The sequence below is a fragment of the Ochlerotatus camptorhynchus genome, unplaced genomic scaffold, assembly GCF_037179485.1.
Source record: "Ochlerotatus camptorhynchus isolate MF236.1 unplaced genomic scaffold, CSIRO-AGI_Acam_v1.1 ptg000222l, whole genome shotgun sequence".
NCBI lineage: Eukaryota > Metazoa > Arthropoda > Insecta > Diptera > Culicidae > Ochlerotatus > Ochlerotatus camptorhynchus.
Genome location: NW_027040712.1, coordinates 776,308 through 796,224, shown reverse-complemented (window position 1 = coordinate 796,224; position 19,917 = coordinate 776,308). Strand labels below are relative to the sequence as shown.

Below are 19,917 nucleotides of genomic sequence, written 5' to 3'. Positions count from 1 at the left end.
TAATTTATGGATCTTAGGCCACTTGCAAAACCCATAAACACTCCTTTTAAAAAAACGTGTAACGACTCTTTTCGATTTTGAATAAAGTAGACGACCCTATTTTTAATCTTTTAACAATCAAAATAATCTACAGACCCTAGGAATTTTAGAAGTACCACAATTTTTGAAATTCATTAAGAAATGGCTAAGTTATGCTATTGCAAACTTGCTGTTACACGTTTTTCGGAGGCTTCGTGGTCGGCGTAAAGTATTTTACCCACCGTATTCGGAGTGTTAATAAACCGTTTCGACTGTCTAGCAATGAGAGTGTTGTTCCAATTGGTCTCCACTTTCATTTTTTTTTTGGTATCTAAAGCCTGTTCGCGATCAAATCCGGACACACATTTACTAGTACAACTCGAGAAATGTTACCAATACCAATGTAATATACATATTATTTGGTGGACATATGTCTGTATGTTATTTGCTACGATTGTAGGCAAATTGTCAAAAATGGCGTCAAAAGAAGAACACGTAAGAAAAGCGATTGTGTGCGGTCGAAATAAAAATCCAGACTTATAAATCAGGGAGCTTGCAAAAAGGCTTGGATACCCTAAGAGTACTGTTCATGATGTTCTGAAGTCGTTTTATACTCGCTGTACTATCACAAGGAAGCCAAAATCTGAAGGAAAATCTGGTTTGAGGAACTACAAAATGGATGTAAAGGTAAAGCGTATATTTGAAACAAGTCCAAACTTATCTGTTCGTACCGTCGCTCGAAAAATTGGAATGTCGTCCACATTCGTTCATACATCAAAGCATAGACAGGGATTGAAGAGTTACAAAAAAAAACTGTGCCTAATCGCAACGACAAGCAAAATACAACTGCTAAATCACGAGCCCGTAAATTGTATCGTGATTATTTAACAAAATATGATTGCGTAGTAATGGACGACGAAACGTATGTCGTAGAAGATTTTAAGCAGCTACCAGGTTTAAGTTTTTACACTGCCATGCAAAGAAATGGGGTTTCCGAATATTTCTGTACGAAGAAGAAGTCGAAGTTTCCAAAAAAATACTTAGTATGGCAGGCCATTTGCAGCTGTGGTAGAAAAAGTCGAAGTTTTGTTACAACCGGAACTGTTACAAGGAAATATATCGCGAAGAGTGTTTAAAGAAGCGTCTGTTGCCATTTCTGAAGTCTCACGATTCGTCACCGCTGTTTTGGCCAGATTTGGCATCATGCCATTACGCTATCTAAAGATGTTTTATTGGTATGAAAAAAATGACGTACATTATGTACCGAAAGAGGCCAATCCTCCCAACTGCCCAGAGCTGCGTCCCATCGAAAAATATTGGGCTCTGATAAAACATGAACTGTCCAAATCCAAACAACAAGCTAAAAATATAGAAGATTTTCGAAAAGAGTGGAATAAATCAGCAAATAAAGTAGCAAAAAGGTCGGCCCAAACATTGATGGCTGGTGTGAAGTCAAAAGTTCGCAAATTCAGCTTGGATCCTCATTGATGACTATAAAATCGATTCATTTTTAATGTTGATGTACTAATAAGTGAAATAAAAATTACCATCACTAACAAATATTGTGTTCATTCTTGGTATTTCGATTCCTGGGTGTCCGGATTTCATCGCGAACAGCCTTTAATCCATTTATTTCATTGTCTTATTTCGCATCCACTAATCATAACACGGTATAATGTTAAACGCATACTTCCCCGGAAAGTCATCTGAAGAGCTACGCTTGATGGTATCGGTGAAGATTTTACCCTCGTTCCAGCCGTTCTTAAACTGCTCGTCCGAGAAAACAAACTCTTCCGTAAGGTGATTCCGAATTTTATAATGCTGTGACTGGCGGGTAAAGTACCACAGCGACCACGGTGTCAGGGCTGGCAGGGTAACCACCTCGCGGTCAGTCCATTTTACCACCTCGTTCGTTACAACCATATACTCCGACGACAAAATGTTCTGAATCACCAGCGGAACGTCAGCACTGTCACTAACGTTTTTCCACGGATAGTAGATCTTCCAAAATGCCGTATGCGGGTGGCTGGGCTTCGCAATCGTCGCATGTGCAACATCGTGATACACGAAACGATTTCCCCTGTCCAGTACATCCGCTGTGAAGAGGGCCCCTTTGCTATAGACACTTTTTATGTACACACAATTTGCGCCCGTAGTGAAGAAAGGAGCTACCTCTACCGGCACAAGTTTCTCACACGGGCATGAACAAAAAGTATAGTTCACAGGTTGGGCCTTTATGCCTGCGATGACTTCTATTGCTACCGATAGCAACAGAAGCGAACAGTACAATACGAGGTACATTGCTGCTTTGTGACCTGCAAGCAAATTGGCTCGGACTAGGACGGGGTTGAGGATTTGTAAGAGATTAATCATGCTAGGTGGTTATGATGGATCAATTTGCTCGTTTTCACGAATAAGCAAGCGGAAAGGCACGATTTGCGGATTTGCAAACTTAGAACGAATGAATTCGGCTACGCGATTTTAATTTTAATAACAATGCCTAAGATTCAGAGGAGGTACTGTATCAAGCAGTGGATGCACTCCCAAACTAAATAACTTCGGATGGCATGGATAACTTATACAGAAAAAAAATATTTAGAAGATCGTTAACTATAAGAGGTAGCCATGCATGATGTATATTAAAGCAGGTAGAGCGATCATATTCGTAAAACCGCTCAAATACCTATTTCTTTCTCTAAATAAGATATTTCCGTCGATGATGCTGCCTTTGGTCTATCTAAATAATGAAGAGCTAACTATGTCGGGCGTCGTTTGTAGGCCAAACGGATTGGATCCTGTTAGTCGGCAACTGTTCAATAAAACCCACAAGCATCCAGGATCTCGTTGTCGGCAGCCAAGAGATCTCTATGCCCCTAAAACTGCTATTGATCACCCTATGATATAACACATGGCCAATCATACGAACTCAGCGACTGAGATTAATTGACTGATAATCTATAAAATGGGAGCCACAGTGCTGCGTCAAAGTCAGCGTTGACAAAGTGGTTCGTCCGTCAAATGACAGGTGTAACGCATGTCAAGTTGCTTTTCGACCAACATCTCTTCTTAGCGATTTTCCATCGACACTGCGTCAGTCCGTCAAATTTGATCGGATTAAAATTTGACGCTGACGTTGATGTTGACGCAGCATTGTGATTCCGTTCCGCTCGGTGTCTTACGTTCACTTTGTAACAAGACGATAAAAAAAATCACGACCCCCGTGTCACGCATTTTCCCATACTTAATACACGTACTGTAATAAATTCTTGGTAGCATATTTGTCGCCCCTAAGAACCTTTAGAATTCCTGATAATCTGGTAAATGATATTTCCAAGTTGTAGGTATTCTCGACATCACGACATTAGTTAGCAGTATCATAGAGCGAGGTCTTAATTAACAACTGCGGAAGTGCTCAAAGAAGACTACTCTTGAGGGCATGTCGGCATGACTTAACAAGTCTTTGACTTAAGAAGAAATAGAAAGGAAGTATCAAAATCACTAAGTTGAGAGAATGAGTAGATTCTTTGTTTTGTTGACATTTTATTCCTTTTTAAAATACCGAAAAAATTCCGTCAGTACATATATATATATATATATTCATCATTAGGTCTAATTGTAACATCCCGCAACGTACCAGCCAAATTTGTCGAGATATAAACTTGAGCGATTCCGTTTCATAATATCCGTAAAGACTCTGCCTTCGTTCCATGCATGAGCCAAGCTTTCATCGGCCTCTAAAAATTCTTTCGACACATAATTACCAACCCTGTAGCCCAACCGGTCGCCGATATACCAATTCCATAAACCATGCGAAGTTAACTTAGGTATAGTTACCACCTCGTGGTTCGACTGCGGCACGACAACATCTGTCCACACTACAAACTCCAAGTTAAGAATATTTTGAATCACTTGTGGTGCAGCTTCTGGATCTCCGGTGTAATTCTTCCATGGGTAGTAGACTTTCCAGAATGCCGTGTGCGGGTGACGTTTTTCATAAGGCGGTTTCTTGTGTGTAAGGTCGTGATAAACTTGTCGTCTTCCATTGACCTGTTCATCCGCTGAAAACATATAGCCTTTGGCATAATGATTCCTTAGATATGTACAAGATGCCTTTGTGGGAAAGTACACTGCTACTTCTAATGGTTCAGCTTTCTTGCAAGGACACTGACAAAATTCGTAAGGTACTGGTTGTTCAGTTATGATTGCGTGCGTCAAAATAGCAACCGACAGCAACGAAAGAAATATGACGGCGTACATCGTTGCTCGCCACACAGAACGGATTGAAATGGTTTCGGGTGATCTGAAGCACTTATAAGCGGTGCGTCATGGTATTTAAAGCATATGAAATTCGCATTACAAACTTAAATTTCTTGATTCATGGATCAAGATGGATTAAATTTCCACGCGATAAGACCACAATTATTCTCACGTAACATTTGAAAAGGGCCTATCAACTTTTGTAAACAAAACTTCTTAAGCCCTTTCACGCGAACCAAAATACGCCCACGTAAAAACACCATCGGGTACGAAAATTGTTCCCTTCCGATAGGGGTCATAGTTTGCGTGGGTGTGAATTATTCTACACAAACACCAGTGAGATTAGAGCCGATACAAACACAAATACAAATATCACAAATTTCGATAAAATTTAACAGAAATTTCAACTACAAAACAGTCTATCATTTTATATTGTTTATGCGGTTTCTCAAAAATGGCATGAGAAAGTTTCCGATCTTCTTAAAATCATCAATGTCTTTTAAATTTAAGCTAGGAAGTGTGTAGGCCACTGAGTTAAGCTGCTCTAATTTTACCGAACAATAGTTGTTAAATAATCTAGCCGTTAGAGGTCCGGTAAACAAAACACTGATATCAAAGGCAAAATAAAAAAGCAGAACTGAAACATGATTCCTGATTGATAGACTAGTGACTTTAACATAAATGCCATTCATCACTTCCTTGATCTCTGAGGGATTTTCTTATGGGACTGAAATGCGATTGCTACTGCTGGGACTTGATGTATGTTTTATCTTTTTAAACATCAAAGTACTTGATTGTATCACACAATAGACGCCAAATTTATAATGAGTGTTGTACAATCGAAATTGAAGAACATGCATTTGAGACTTAACGCGATTGTAGACCGTAGAATAAGGCTGAAAACAGCAAATGTAAATAATAAATAATAACTTTTGCAAATTTCTATCCAGATAAAATAAATAGCGTAGAGTATATAAGAATTGACATGTCTTCGACAGACCAACCCATTTAGATATTCATAATTCTTATCATAGTTATTAATATTTGAACTACCCTCCCACTAACTTTGGATTTGGACTCTGCTCTGAATGCCTGAACCGTTCAAAATAACCGAGAATGACTAAAATCACGACAGCTGCGCGTTGTCACGTCACACTGCTCTTTTTATACAACGGTACCTACTCGTTCGGTGCAACTCATTGTCGTATGGTAGAAAGTGACGTCATAGTTGAGGAATTTTGAAGCATAAACAGGATGTAAAATTTTGCGCAACTACGGGTTACTACCGAACTGTACGGAACCACGAACACCCAACATAAGTAACCACACTGAACAAATAATCCACTACAGTTGACCACCTTAATAGACCAGGCTTTAGGAACTATAAAAAAAAAAAAGTTGTTTAAATTACTTACCAGCTAGTTGATCTTCGGTGAAATTTGTCTACGAAAAAGAAACAAAGAAAAAATGAAGAAGCAAGATTACACGAGAATACCTTCTAGCGATTTAAATTAAAGCCTAGAAGTTCTAATGGACTCAATCATTTGTTTGCTTACCATATTTGTGTGAGAACAGCAGATTTAAAAGGTAGCAATTTAATAATGAGCACTAACCCGGATTTTCGCAAATTTTACACAGTAAATCAAACGGATTGAACGCGAGCGAATCAGATATTCAGAACAATATGACAGACAGCCAGTGATGAATCAAACTTTCGAGTGCTTCGTTAAATTTCCAGCATAAAAAAAATCAGCCGAGGGACTGCCACATGGTGATCATGAACCAAGATTAGTACATGTGCGTCTGTGTCAAATACACCCAAAAATAGACTACGAAATGATAGGAGCTGGCTGAGTTTTTGGTAGGGAACATAAGATTTGACGTTTGGGCATGAATTGCGTTTGATCCACCAAACTTCAAATCTTATGTTACCTACCAGAAACTCAGCCAGATTGAGGCGGCCATAAGTGATCGTAAAATACTGGATTGATTAGTTGATCTTAGTTGGTTAATTAATGGCACCAAGAAATGTGCAAAATATTGCGATGCACTCAATTGGGTTGTTGAATTTTGAAAAACATGCCGGTTTGTTAATCTGTAAGAGCTTCGTTTTCTGAGCACTGATATATTTTTATCGGTCACATAGACATTCATCTTGATTTGTAAACCAAGTTTTAAATTGTCAATAAATTACATTCGATGGCATTAATATCCATTAAATGACAGTTCGCTCTATGGCGAGGGGCGCAAAAATGGTGATGCTTGAAAATGTAATCGCACTGATTTACCAATATTTCCTGAGCACCACAGTTTATGAAATTTTGAAATTGGGTTCCATTTTCAATGTAGATTACGAATATCCAAAAACCCCAAAACAACCCCATTATTATTTTGCACGTAAATCAACCCTAATAACAAAGACAAGACTGGCAACTCTTCCATTTTCTCAAACAACCAGCATGAGACAGGCACAATCGCGTCATCTGCCGCTCAAAGGTAAATGCTCCGAACGAATTGGATAGCAAAGGTTCTATCCCGGTCTACCAACAATCAATACGAAACTATCGATTTGAAATTGGCTCACTACTTGACTAGCATATTGGTCCCAAGCAAACGATTAACGTATCCCATTCTAGTCGGAATTCTAGTACTACACCATGTTTGTTTTGATTCTCTATGAAAGTTTGACAGATAAAATGAGGGGTTCGTGGATTTTCCCATGATTCGAGGGGTGCATCGATTAGCTTGGACCGAAGATAGTACCTGAGCTGAGCCAAAAAGTTGAGCACGTTTCTTCGGGACCTTCTGGTCTTAGAGTTACCTCTATGGTGCTACCATAGAGGTAACTCTAAGACTAGTAGGTCCCAAAGAAACGTGCTCAACTTTTTGGCTCAGCTCTGGTACTATCTTCGGTCCCAAGCTAATATATTCACCCCTCGAAACATAGAAAAATCCACTAACCCCTCATTTTATCTGTCAAACTTTCATAGCGAATCAAAACAAACATAGTGTAGTACTAGAATTTTGACTAGAATGGGGTACGTTAATCGATTTGCTTGGGACCTATAGGCTAGTCAAGTAGTGAGCCAATTTCAAATCGTCAGTTTCGAATTGATTGTTGGTGCTACCATAGAGGTAACTCTAAGACCACTGGGTCCCGAAGAAAATCATTATTATTTTTGGCTCACTCAGTACCAGAACAACGGTCCCAAGCAGTCCCAAGCTATTTCACTCACCCCTGCATGTTCTGCATGAATCCACACACCCCTGATGTTATCTGTCAAACTTTCATAGCGAATCAAAACAAACATAGTGTAGTAATAGAATTGCAACTAGAATAGGGTACGTTAATCGTTTGCTTGGGACCAATAGGCTACTAAAGTGGTGAGCCAATTTAAAATCGTTAGTTTCGTATTGATTGTTGGTGCTACTGTGTCTGTCGCTCGGATTCAGGCAAAGTTCGAATCAGTCTTGCGTATTGATGTATACGCATTGGAGCACTTTATTAAGCATTGGTTGGCGCATTTATGCATTGAGGCATTAACTTACGCATTGGTGTATTTTACTACACAATGATCAAGATACGCATTTTACTAATAGTTACGCATTGCCGTTCTTAGTAATGACTTTTTTGGCATTTATAACACAAAAAATTGAGTATTTTAAGTTTAAAGTGCATTTGTTACGATTTTAGTTAAGTAGAAAATATTATGCGTTTAGGCTGCACTGTTTTTTCTCTCGAAAAGTGACAGATGTTTATGATATTTTACGGTGGAGTGAAAGAGAGCAAACAAATCTTATATAAATTGTGTGTCTAATATGTATATCCAGGACAGTATTGCGAAATTTTTCTTCATTTAGACTCGACCGATATCAATTTCGTCGTTACGATATTTCGCTATCGATTTCGCTCTCACTTCTTTCACCTTTCTACGTACATCTTGAACATTGTTGACAGAATGGAAATCGAGTGAAAAAAAATGAAAAAAAGTTTGTTGTTGTTTGTTTTTCGTGAAATTTTGAAGCCGCTCGAAAAGTTAGCTTTTAAGTGATTTATTTTAAACTGTTTTAACTGTTTTACAACAAAATTGGTAAGATTGGTGATTTGCAAACTAAAATTCAACCGATGTAATAATATCATCTTTGTAGGAACCTTCTGCAAAAGGAACGAATGGCTTCCAGAAGGGCATCCCGTAACGATGATGGTGAGGATGTAGACAAGGAGGATGGCAATGAGAACGAAGACCCGATGGCGGATCAACTCGATGACCCGTTATTCGAAGACGTTCAGGTTCTCGACTATGACTGGAGCGACCCCGACAGTGATCCAAGCCATGAGCAGCCTGATGCACCTGAGCACGTAACTCAGCCGAAAGGAAACAAATCTCCAGCGTTGTTCAACTGTCGACTGCTGGTGTTTCTGCGTGAATTTAAGCAAATCGTCGGCAGCATTCAAAAAAGTTTAGTCGGTTGAATGTTCCGTTGGTAGAGAAGGCTTCAAGCATTCCGTTTTGCCCAATGAAACAAAGCAAGGATTCCCTACACACAAAATACAAAAATTGTTCTATTGAATATTTTGCACTTTTGTTTTAAGAAGTGGTTTGTTTTTATTGAAATAAAAGGGAAAATTTTTAGTATGAAAGTGATTTGTTTGATTTAACAGTGTTTTTTCATCGGTTCTGTTGTCGATTTGAAAGTGTTTTCTTTTAACGTGAAAATTGTAGAACTGTCAAATCGTACAACACAACCACAGTATCACATATTTCGGGTTTGACCGTATGGAATTCGTTGTCTCTTTCGTTCCTCTGCTTCTTATTTGATATGCAGTGTACGACATCACATTAGCTGGCTCATAAGAACAGCATAGGAATGAAAGGGACAAACAACCCGAATAGAAATTGTAATGTAGGAAACATCAGCAGACATCTTCAATACATTAAATTTTAACGTGTATTGCTGTAACCTTAATGTATTCAGACTTCAGTGTGACGTCCAAGTACATAAAAATACATTAGCCTCAAACGTTACATCAGAATCAAACGTCTTGACGATGTAAAATTTGACATCAGAATACATCCAATGACAACAGAACCTAACGTTACATTAGAATCAAACATCATCACGATGTAATTTGTTGCACGCATAAAACATCAGAATACATCCAATGACAACAGAACCTAACGTTACATTAGAATCAAACATCATCACGATGTAATTTTTTGCACGCATAAAACATCAGAATACATCCAATGACAACAGAACCTAACGTTACATTAGAATCAAACTTCATCACGATGTAATTTGTTGCACGCATAAAACATCAGAATACATCCAATGACAACAGAACCTAACGTTACATTAGAATCAAACATCATCACGATGTAATTTGTTGCACGCATAAAACATCAGAATACATCCAATGACAACAGAACCAAACGTTACATTAGAATCAAAGTTCATCACGATGTAAATTGTTGTCCCTCGGTCTCTCGCCGCATGCAAAGTTTGTTTTGTCCTGAGTCAGCACTACACGGCGAATGAGAACGACCCTAATTTGAGGTTAGTTCACTCATAAATCGCAAAAAGTGCAGGAACTCAGTTTTGAATTAATTTCCCTCATGTTCCGAATATGAGAAAAGCAAAGATTGGATTCTCTGGATTCTCGTAAATTTTCCTTATTTTAGGGCAGATTTTTGAGGTTTTCCACAGGAAAACATGCGGCAAATTTACTCATCCTGCACTTTTTTCGATATTGAGTACACTGTACTCAAATATGCGTGATCTCATTGGCCGTGTACAGTTTTTTTTCGCAGTATGGGAAAAGTTTGATTTGTTTACGAATTAGCCCGGGAAAGTGCCAATAATGTGTCCGTCGCAAGTTTTGGTGCATTGCAATGTTTTTCTGGTAAGTAAATGTGAATTTATTAATTTAATGTAATGTAATTATTTTTTTTTTAGGAAAGTGTACCGGTACCAGTCCCAGCCGAATCCCGGTAGGGAATCCGAAGCTGGATCCCGGGCGGGGAGTTTGCAGCCAGATCTCTTTGCAGGTTAGTCAGTGTATTTTTTTACTAAAAGCTACAAGCCCGATGACGGGTTCCGTAAACGGAGCCCGATGGGGATTCCGTAGACGGATCCCGATGGGGAAACCGAATACGGATCCCGATGGGGAAACCGAATACGGATCCCGATGGGAAAACCGAATACGGGTCCCAATGGGGAAACCGAATACGGATCCCGATGGGGATTCCGTAGACGGATCCCGACGGGGAAACCGAATATGGATCCCGATGGGGAAACCGAATACGGATCCCGATGGGAAAACCGAATACGGATCCCAATGGGAAAACCAAATACGGGTCCCAATGGGGAAACCGAATACGGATCCCAATGGGGATTCCGTAGACGGATCCCGATGGGGAAACCGAATGCGGATCCCGATGGGATAACCGAATACGGGTCCCAATGGGGAAACCGAATACGGATCCCGATGGGGAAACCGAATACGGATCCCGATGGGAAAACCGAATACGGATCCCGACGGGGAAACCGAATACGGATCCCGATGGGGATTCCGTAGACGGATCCCGACGGGGAAACCGAATACGGATCCCGATGGGGAAACCGAATACGGATCCCGATGGGGAAACCGAATACGGATCCCGATGGGAAAACCGAATACGGGTCCCAATAGGGAAACCGAATACGGATCCCGATGGGATAACCGAATACGGGTCCCAATGGGGAAACCGAATACGGATCCCGATGGGGAAACCGAATACGGATCCCGATGGGAAAACCGAATACGGATCCCGACGGGGAAACCGAATACGGATCCCGATGGGGATTCCGTAGACGGATCCCGACGGGGAAACCGAATATGGATCCCGATGGGGAAACCGAATACGGATCCCGATGGGGAAACCGAATACGGATCCCGATGGGAAAACCGAATACGCGTCCCAATGGGGAAACCGAATACGGATCCCGATGGGGATTCCGTAGACGGATCCCTACGGGGAAACCGAATATGGATCCCGATGGGGAAACCGAATACGGATCCCGATGGGAAAACCGAATACGGATCCCGACGGGGAAACCGAATACGGATCCCGATGGGAAAACCAAATACGGGTCCCAATGGGGAAACCGAATACGGATCCCGATGGGGAAACCGAATACGGATCCCGATGGGAAAACCGAATACGGATCCCGACGGGGAAACCGAATACGGATCCCGATGAGAAAACCGAACACGGGTCCCAATGGGGAAACCGAATACGGATCCCGATGGGGATTCCGTAGACGGATCCCGACGGGGAAACCGAATACGGATCCCGATGGGAAAACCAAATACGGGTCCCAATGGGGAAACCGAATACGGATCCCGATGGGGAAACCGAATACGGATCCCGATGGGAAAACCGAATACGGATCCCGACGGGGAAACCGAATACGGATCCCGATGGGAAAACCAAATACGGGTCCCAATGGGGAAACCGAATACGGATCCCGATGGGGAAACCGAATACGGATCCCGATGGGAAAACCGAATACGGATCCCGACGGGGAAACCGAATACGGATCCCGATGGGGAAACCGAATACGGATCCCGATGGGAAAACCGAATACGGATCCCGACGGGGAAACCGAATACGGATCCCGATGGGAAAACCAAATACGGGTCCCAATGGGGAAACCGAATACGGATCCCGATGGGGAAACCGAATACGGATCCCGATGGGAAAACCGAATACGGATCCCGACGGGGAAACCGAATACGGATCCCGATGGGAAAACCAAATACGGGTCCCAATGGGGAAACCGAATACGGATCCCGATGGGGAAACCGAATACGGATCCCGATGGGAAAACCGAATACGGATCCCGATGGGAAAACCAAATACGGGTCCCAATGGGGAAACCGAATACGGATCCCGATGGGGAAACCGAATACGGATCCCGATGGGAAAACCGAATACGGATCCCGACGGGGAAACCGAATACGGATCCCGATGGGAAAACCAAATACGGGTCCCAATGGGGAAACCGAATACGGATCCCGATGGGAAAACCGAATACGGATCCCGATGGGAAAACCGAATACGGATCCCGATGGGGAAACCGAATACGGATCCCGATGGGAAAACCGAACACGGGTCCCAATGGGGAAACCGAATACGGATCCCGATGGGGATTCCGTAGACGGATCCCGACGGGGAAACCGAATACGGATCCCGATGGGAAAACCAAATACGGGTCCCAATGGGGAAACCGAATACGGATCCCGATGGGGAAACCGAATACGGATCCCGATGGGAAAACCGAATACGGATCCCGACGGGGAAACCGAATACGGATCCCGATGGGAAAACCAAATACGGGTCCCAATGGGGAAACCGAATACGGATCCCGATGGGGAAACCGAATACGGATCCCGATGGGAAAACCGAATACGGATCCCGACGGGGAAACCGAATACGGATCCCGATGGGAAAACCAAATACGGGTCCCAATGGGGAAACCGAATACGGATCCCGATGGGGAAACCGAATACGGATCCCGATGGGAAAACCGAATACGGATCCCGATGGGAAAACCAAATACGGGTCCCAATGGGGAAACCGAATACGGATCCCGATGGGGAAACCGAATACGGATCCCGATGGGAAAACCGAATACGGGTCCCAATGGGGAAACCGAATACGGATCCCGATGGGGATTCCGTAGACGGATCCCGACGGGGAAACCGAATACGGATCCCGATGGGGAAACCGAATACGGATCCCGATGGGATAACCGAATACGGGTCCCAATGGGGAAACCGAATACGGATCCCGATGGGGATTCCGTAGACGGATCCCGACGGGGAAACCGAATGCGGATCCCGATGGGGAAACCGAATACGGATCCCGATGGGAAAACCGAATACGGGTCCCAATGGGGAAACCGAATACGGATCCCGATGGGGATTCCGTAGACGGATCCCGACGGGGAAACCGAATACGGATCCCGATGGGGAAACCGAATACGGATCCCGATGGGGAAACCGAATACGGATCCCGATGGGAAAACCGAATACGGGTCCCAATGGGGAAACCGAATACGGATCCCGATGGGGATTCCGTAAACGGATCCCGACGGGGAAACCGAATATGGATCCCGATGGGGAAACCGAATACGGATCCCGATGGGAAAACCGAATACGGATCCCAATGGGAAAACCGAATACGGGTCCCAATGGGGAAACCGAATACGGATCCCGATGGGGATTCCGTAGACGGATCCCGACGGGGAAACCGAATACGGATCCCGATGGGGAAACCGAATACGGATCCCGATGGGGATTCCGTAGACGGATCCCGACGGGGAAACCGAATACGGATCCCGATGGGGAAACCAAATACGAATCCCGATGGGAAAACCGAATACGGGTCCCAATGGGGAAACCGAATACGGATCCCGATGGGGATTCCGTAGACAGATCCCGATGGGGAAACCGAATACGGATCCCGATGGGAAAACCGAATACGGATCCCGATGGGAAAACCGAATACGGATCCCGATGGGGAAACCGAATACGGATCCCGATGGGAAAACCGAACACGGGTCCCAATGGGGAAACCGAATACGGATCCCGATGGGGATTCCGTAGACGGATCCCGACGGGGAAACCGAATACGGATCCCGATGGGGAAACCGAATACGGGTCCCAATGGGGAAACCGAATACGGATCCCGATGGCGATTCCGTAGACGGATCCCGACGGGGAAACCGAATACGGATCCCGATGGGGAAACTGAATACGGGTCCCAATGGGGAAACCGAATACGGATCCCGATGGGGAAACCGAATACGGGTCCCAATGGGGAAACCGAATACGGATCCCGACGGGGAAACCGAATACGGATCCCGATGGGGAAACCGAATACGGGTCCCAATGGGGAAACCGAATACGGATCCCGATGGGGATTCCGTAGACGGATCCCGACGGGGAAACCGAATACGGATCCCGATGGGGAAACCGAATACGGATCCCGATGGGAAAACCGAATACGGGTCCCAATGGGGAAACCGAATACAGATCCCGATGGGAAAACCGAATACGTATCCCGACGGGGAAACCGAATACGGATCCCAATGGGGATTCCGTAGACGGATCCCGACGGGGAAACCGAATACGGATCCCGATGGGGAAACCGAATACGGATCCCGATGGGAAAACCGAATACGGGTCCCAATGAGGAAACCGAATACGGATCCCGATGGGGAAACCGAATACGGATCCCGATGGGAAAACCGAATACGGGTCCCAATGGGGAAACCGAATACGGATCCCGATGGGGATTCCGTAGACGGATCCCGACGGGGAAACCGAATATGGATCCCGATGGGGAAACCGAATACGGATCCCGATGGGAAAACCGAATACGGATCCCAATGGGAAAACCAAATACGGGTCCCAATGGGGAAACCGAATACGGATCCCGATGGGGATTCCGTAGACGGATCCCGACGGGGAAACCGAATACGGATCCCGATGGGGAAACCGAATACGGATCCCGATGGGGATTCCGTAGACGGATCCCGACGGGGAAACCGAATACGGATCCCGATGGGGAAACCAAATACGAATCCCGATGGGAAAACCGAATACGGGTCCCAATGGGGAAACCGAATACGGATCCCGATGGGGATTCCGTAGACAGATCCCGATGGGGAAACTGAATACGGATCCCGATGGGAAAACCGAATACGGATCCCGATGGGAAAACCGAATACGGATCCCGATGGGGAAACCGAATACGGATCCCGATGGGAAAACCGAACACGGGTCCCAATGGGGAAACCGAATACGGATCCCGATGGGGATTCCGTAGACGGATCCCGACGGGGAAACCGAATACGGATCCCGATGGGGAAACCGAATACGGGTCCCAATGGGGAAACCGAATACGGATCCCGATGGCGATTCCGTAGACGGATCCCGACGGGGAAACCGAATACGGATCCCGATGGGGAAACTGAATACGGGTCCCAATGGGGAAACCGAATACGGATCCCGATGGGGAAACCGAATACGGGTCCCAATGGGGAAACCGAATACGGATCCCGATGGGGAAACCGAATACGGGTCCCAATGGGGAAACCGAATACGGATCCCGACGGGGAAACCGAATACGGATCCCGATGGGGAAACCGAATACGGGTCCCAATGGGGAAACCGAATACGGATCCCGATGGGGATTCCGTAGACGGATCCCGACGGGGAAACCGAATACGGATCCCGATGGGGAAACCGAATACGGATCCCGATGGGAAAACCGAATACGGGTCCCAATGGGGAAACCGAATACGGATCCCGATGGGGATTCCGTAGACGGATCCTGACGGGGAAACCGAATACGGATCCCGATGGGGAAACCGAATACGGATCCCGATGGGAAAACCGAATACGGGTCCCAATGGGGAAACCGAATACGGATCCCGATGGGGATTCCGTAGACGGATCCCGACGGGGAAACCGAATACGGATCCCGACGGGGAAACCGAATACGGATCCTGATGGGGAAACCGAATACGAATCTCGATGGGGAAACCGAATACGGATCCTGATGGGGAAACCGAATACGTATCCTGATGGGGAAACCGAATACGTATCCCTATGAGGAAACCGAATACGTATCCATTAGTTATCGTTTCGTGTGGAAAACCTGGAATTGGGTTGTATAATTTCGAAAAACAAACAAATTTTTATACATCATCTGAACGAGCTTCGTTTTCTGAGCACAAATATATTTTTATCGTTCCCATAGACATTCATCTCGATTTGTAAACCAAGATTTAAATTGTCGATAAATTGCTTTAGATGACATTAATATCCTTTTGAATGACAGTTCGCTCTATGGCGAGGGCCGCTAAAATGGTGATGTTTGCAAATGTAATGACACTGATTTATCATAGTTCATGTGAACCAAAATTTATGAAATTTTGGATTTAGGTTCCATTTTTAAACCATTTTTTCAACCTATTAATATTGGATTCAGAGAGCCGCAATAATGGCGGTAAGCTCCAACTCGGATTAACTTTTAATACCGTCCCTGTTTGGATGATCTGCGTATTGTTTGCATAGCATCGTGTTGAATAACTCTGATGTCGACATCAAAGCAGCCGGACATTCTTGATCGGGATATAATCCGAGGATAATACCGATTGAAGCTTACAGCCATAAGTGATTTAATGAATAATTCGCTGATTGCGACTCTCTGAAAACTAAATGCACAGGTTTCATACGTCAAACTCATCCTTTGCAACGTCCTCTTGTAACTTAAAAATAACAAATGTCATAATAACGTAGGGTAGAGAACTACTTCGGCCTAATCGCCCGTTTTGGGCCTATCGAGCAGAAAACTTCAATAGAAATCCATTATTTCAGGGTTCGTCAATTCAATTATGCATTTGGTACGATACTTTAGTTAATAAGCTACGGAACGAAGTCAATGAGAACACGTGATATGAAGGTTTGCACCCATTATTCCCAAAAACAAAAGAAGCGCTCCGACCGAATCAATTTTTATCTTCATTCTTTATTCTTTATTTCCATTTCGTCAAGCCAGTGTAGACTACATACAATGATTAATACAATGTTTAATCTTCATCCGATAGGCCGAAGTGAATTCATTGGCGTTTCAATGGCGTTTCAATGCGCTAGGACGAGTTTAGAATCCGTAGGCCGAGTTTGGTGTCAAGAAGCAGTGTTAGACTTTTGACAATATCTCAACGATTGGTTTCTCTTTATCAAATCTTACGGTACATACGGAAAGGTAAATAAATTTGGAAGCCATCAGTAATAATAACATTCCGTTTGGTGCTAAACTACGCTAGATAAAGAAGGACTAAGTGCGGGTTGTGCTTAATAGGCCGAAAATGGGGTAGTTAACCCTATAATGACTTCATAATTCCGAAAAAACATGTTTCCGGGCGGAATAAGTTTCATCAAGCCTTATGATGGTACACAAGATGGGTCGCAAGTTTATATAAAATTTAAAGTGTGGTTCGCAATCAGGGAAAGACTGAGATTTAAGAATTCTAATGTAAATTTTTCATAAATAATGCCAATTTAGAATTCTTTACTATCTAATAACTATTCTTCGAACTTTTAGGCAGTTTGGATAACAATTTAGCCAACGTATAAGATACTTACCACAGACAAATAGACATAACACATTGAATATTTCTCACTGTAAAACATCGTCGTTAAAACATTACCGCCCTCTGTTGAGTACACTGTGGTGGGTAGTACCATAGAGGTAACTCTAAGACCACTGGGTCCCGAAGAAAATCATTATTATTTTTGGCTCACTCAGTACCAGAACAACGGTCCCAAGCAGTCCCAAGCTATTTCACTCACCCCTGCATGTTCTGCATGAATCCACACACCCCTGATGTTATCTGTCAAACTTTCATAGCGAATCAAAACAAACATAGTGTAGTAATAGAATTTCAACTAGAATAGGGTACGTTAATCGTTTGCTTGGGACCAATAGGCTACTAAAGTGGTGAGCCAATTTAAAATCGTTAGTTTCGTATTGATTGTTGGTAGTACGCTGAACAGATGGCGGTAGTGTGGAAACGTCAAACGCAAGGGAATTGACTATGCGCGCCACTGGTGGCGGTACTACCAACAATCAATACGAAACTAACGATTTTAAATTGGCTCACCACTTTAGTAGCCTATTGGTCCCAAGCAAACGATTAACGTACCCTATTCTAGTTGAAATTCTATTACTACACTATGTTTGTTTTGATTCGCTATGAAAGTTTGACAGATAACATCAGGGGTGTGTGGATTCATGCAGAACATGCAGGGGTGAGTGAAATAGCTTGGGACTGCTTGGGACCGTTGTTCTGGTACTAAGTGAGCCAAAAATAATAATGATTTTCTTCGGGACCCAGTGGTCTTAGAGTTACCTCTATGGTACTACCAACTAAGATACTTTTAAATTGACCGATAAATGCTTGTTCGATGAACATCTTGCGAGTTTTATGTCTGTTTGTCTGTATACTTACTTTACTTTTGCTGATCCGACATCCCTCGGAACCTAACCTGTATAACAAGTTGCGCCAACTAACTCGGTCCCTGGTTGCTTGTCTCCAATTTCTCGAGCGTCCCACACTTCCTACATCTTACTCCACTTGGTCTAACCACATAGCACGCTGTGCTTTTCTGCGTCTTGTACCGGCCGGATTTGAGGAAAACACCATTTTTGCGGGATTGTTGTCCGGCATTCTTACAACGTGTCCCGCCCGTGGAAGGGTACAATCTTCCACTTTTAGCGACTTTCTGGATATTGGGTTCGCCATAAAGTTACGCCAGTTCGTGGTTCATTCCTAAATAGAGCTGGAACTAGGGCGTAACAGCTTTTGTAATCAATGACTTCTCTCGATGATTTCGCGGAAGTCATGGCTCTCCAAGGCGAATCGACATCACCATCGATTAGAGAAAGACTTCTACTACCCGATGGATATGTTGGTTTGTGTAGGCGTGTCTTGAATTCCGAGAAATCAACAAGAGAAGTCATTGTTTACAAAGGCTGTTACGCCCTAATTCCAGCTCTATCTTGATTCTTCTACTCCATTCACCATTTTCATATACCCTCTGCCAAAGATGGTCCTAAGCACGCGTCGTTCGAAAACTCCCAGTGCTCCTCGAGCATTGTCCATTGTCATATTTTTCATGCACAATAATTTTGTTTATTATATATTTGCAGTTCGTTTGCAGCAATTTTTGGAGCGATCCGTGAAGGGGAAGGCTTGCCACTTGTATATCCGAACAGTGGACCAAACAAGCCAGCAACCCCGTCCAAAGTGTCATGCATTATTGACAAATTGGCACAGTGGGTCGATTTAAAGGGAGATCTGGAGGCGCAGCGATCACATTGTAATGATTGTCTGGTAGTTCACTCAAAAATGCTATAACAATCGCCAAGCTCGCTGTAATGTCACCAAGTGCCTCGTCACCCACGAATAGGCGTCTATGTCAGTGGTCTAACAACTCTTAGCGCGCTAATGGCATAGTTCCCCTGCCGCATAGAGAGTTGCCACAATGATATTAGGTTAGCTAAGGTCAGTTAACTGACTGGTGGGAAACGGGAGCTTAAGCAATGGCTATTCTTTATGCATTTAAGAGATAGTCTACCAGAATGGATGACTTTTTTTTGTACAATTTTATGTTTTCTGATGGTTTCGGTTGTGCAAAACATGAGAATTAACTTTTTCAATACTTTCAATTGTACAAAGCATTAGAGCTAGAAACAAGATCTTGTAAACACTACACACCTTAACTGGTAGTTTGCTAAAAAAAATGCTGCAAAAATCGTCAAGCTCGCTGTAATGTCACCAAGTGCCTCGTCACCTACAAATTGGCGCCTATGTCAGTGGTCTAATAACTCTTAGCGCGCTAATGGCATAGTTCCCCTGCCGCATAGAGAGTTGCCGCAATGATATTAGGTTAGCTAAGGTCAGTTAACTGACTGGTGGGAAACGGGAGCTTCAGCATTGACTGTTATGCACGCATTTTTATGATGTAATCTAACAACAATCGTGTGTAGTGTTTACACGATCATTTTTCTAGTTCTAATG

The 19,917-nt window shown here is 43.6% G+C and overlaps 2 protein-coding genes across 3 annotated transcripts in view; both read right to left on the bottom strand.

The window, feature by feature from the left end:
* The window catches only part of Mlc-c (Myosin light chain cytoplasmic), a 379,873-nt gene that overhangs the window by 39,913 nt on the left and 320,043 nt on the right, over positions 1 to 19,917 (bottom strand). The window contains exons 1-2 of one of the 2 annotated variants that reach the window (XM_065225259.1): positions 5,832 to 5,962; positions 5,691 to 5,718 (exon numbers count right to left, since the gene is read on the bottom strand). In XM_065225259.1, the coding sequence (XP_065081331.1) occupies positions 5,691 to 5,718; positions 5,832 to 5,834 (31 nt within the window). In that variant the 5' untranslated portion in view covers positions 5,835 to 5,962. Of the gene's footprint in view, positions 1 to 5,690; positions 5,720 to 5,831; positions 5,963 to 19,917 lie in introns of those variants that run through there. The other variant, XM_065225260.1, reaches the window with a different exon arrangement.
* On the bottom strand, positions 1,675 to 2,705 carry LOC135703802 (uncharacterized). Its single transcript, XM_065225126.1, has one exon. The coding sequence runs from the start codon at positions 2,389 to 2,391 to the stop codon at positions 1,675 to 1,677; it is 717 nt and encodes a 238-aa protein (XP_065081198.1). The 5' UTR covers positions 2,392 to 2,705.

What these genes read in the sequence shown, in the direction of transcription:
- LOC135703802 (XM_065225126.1), bottom strand. Translation starts at nt 2,391, where the DNA reads ATGATTAATCTCTTACAAATCCTCAACCCCGTCCTAGTCCGAGCCAAT.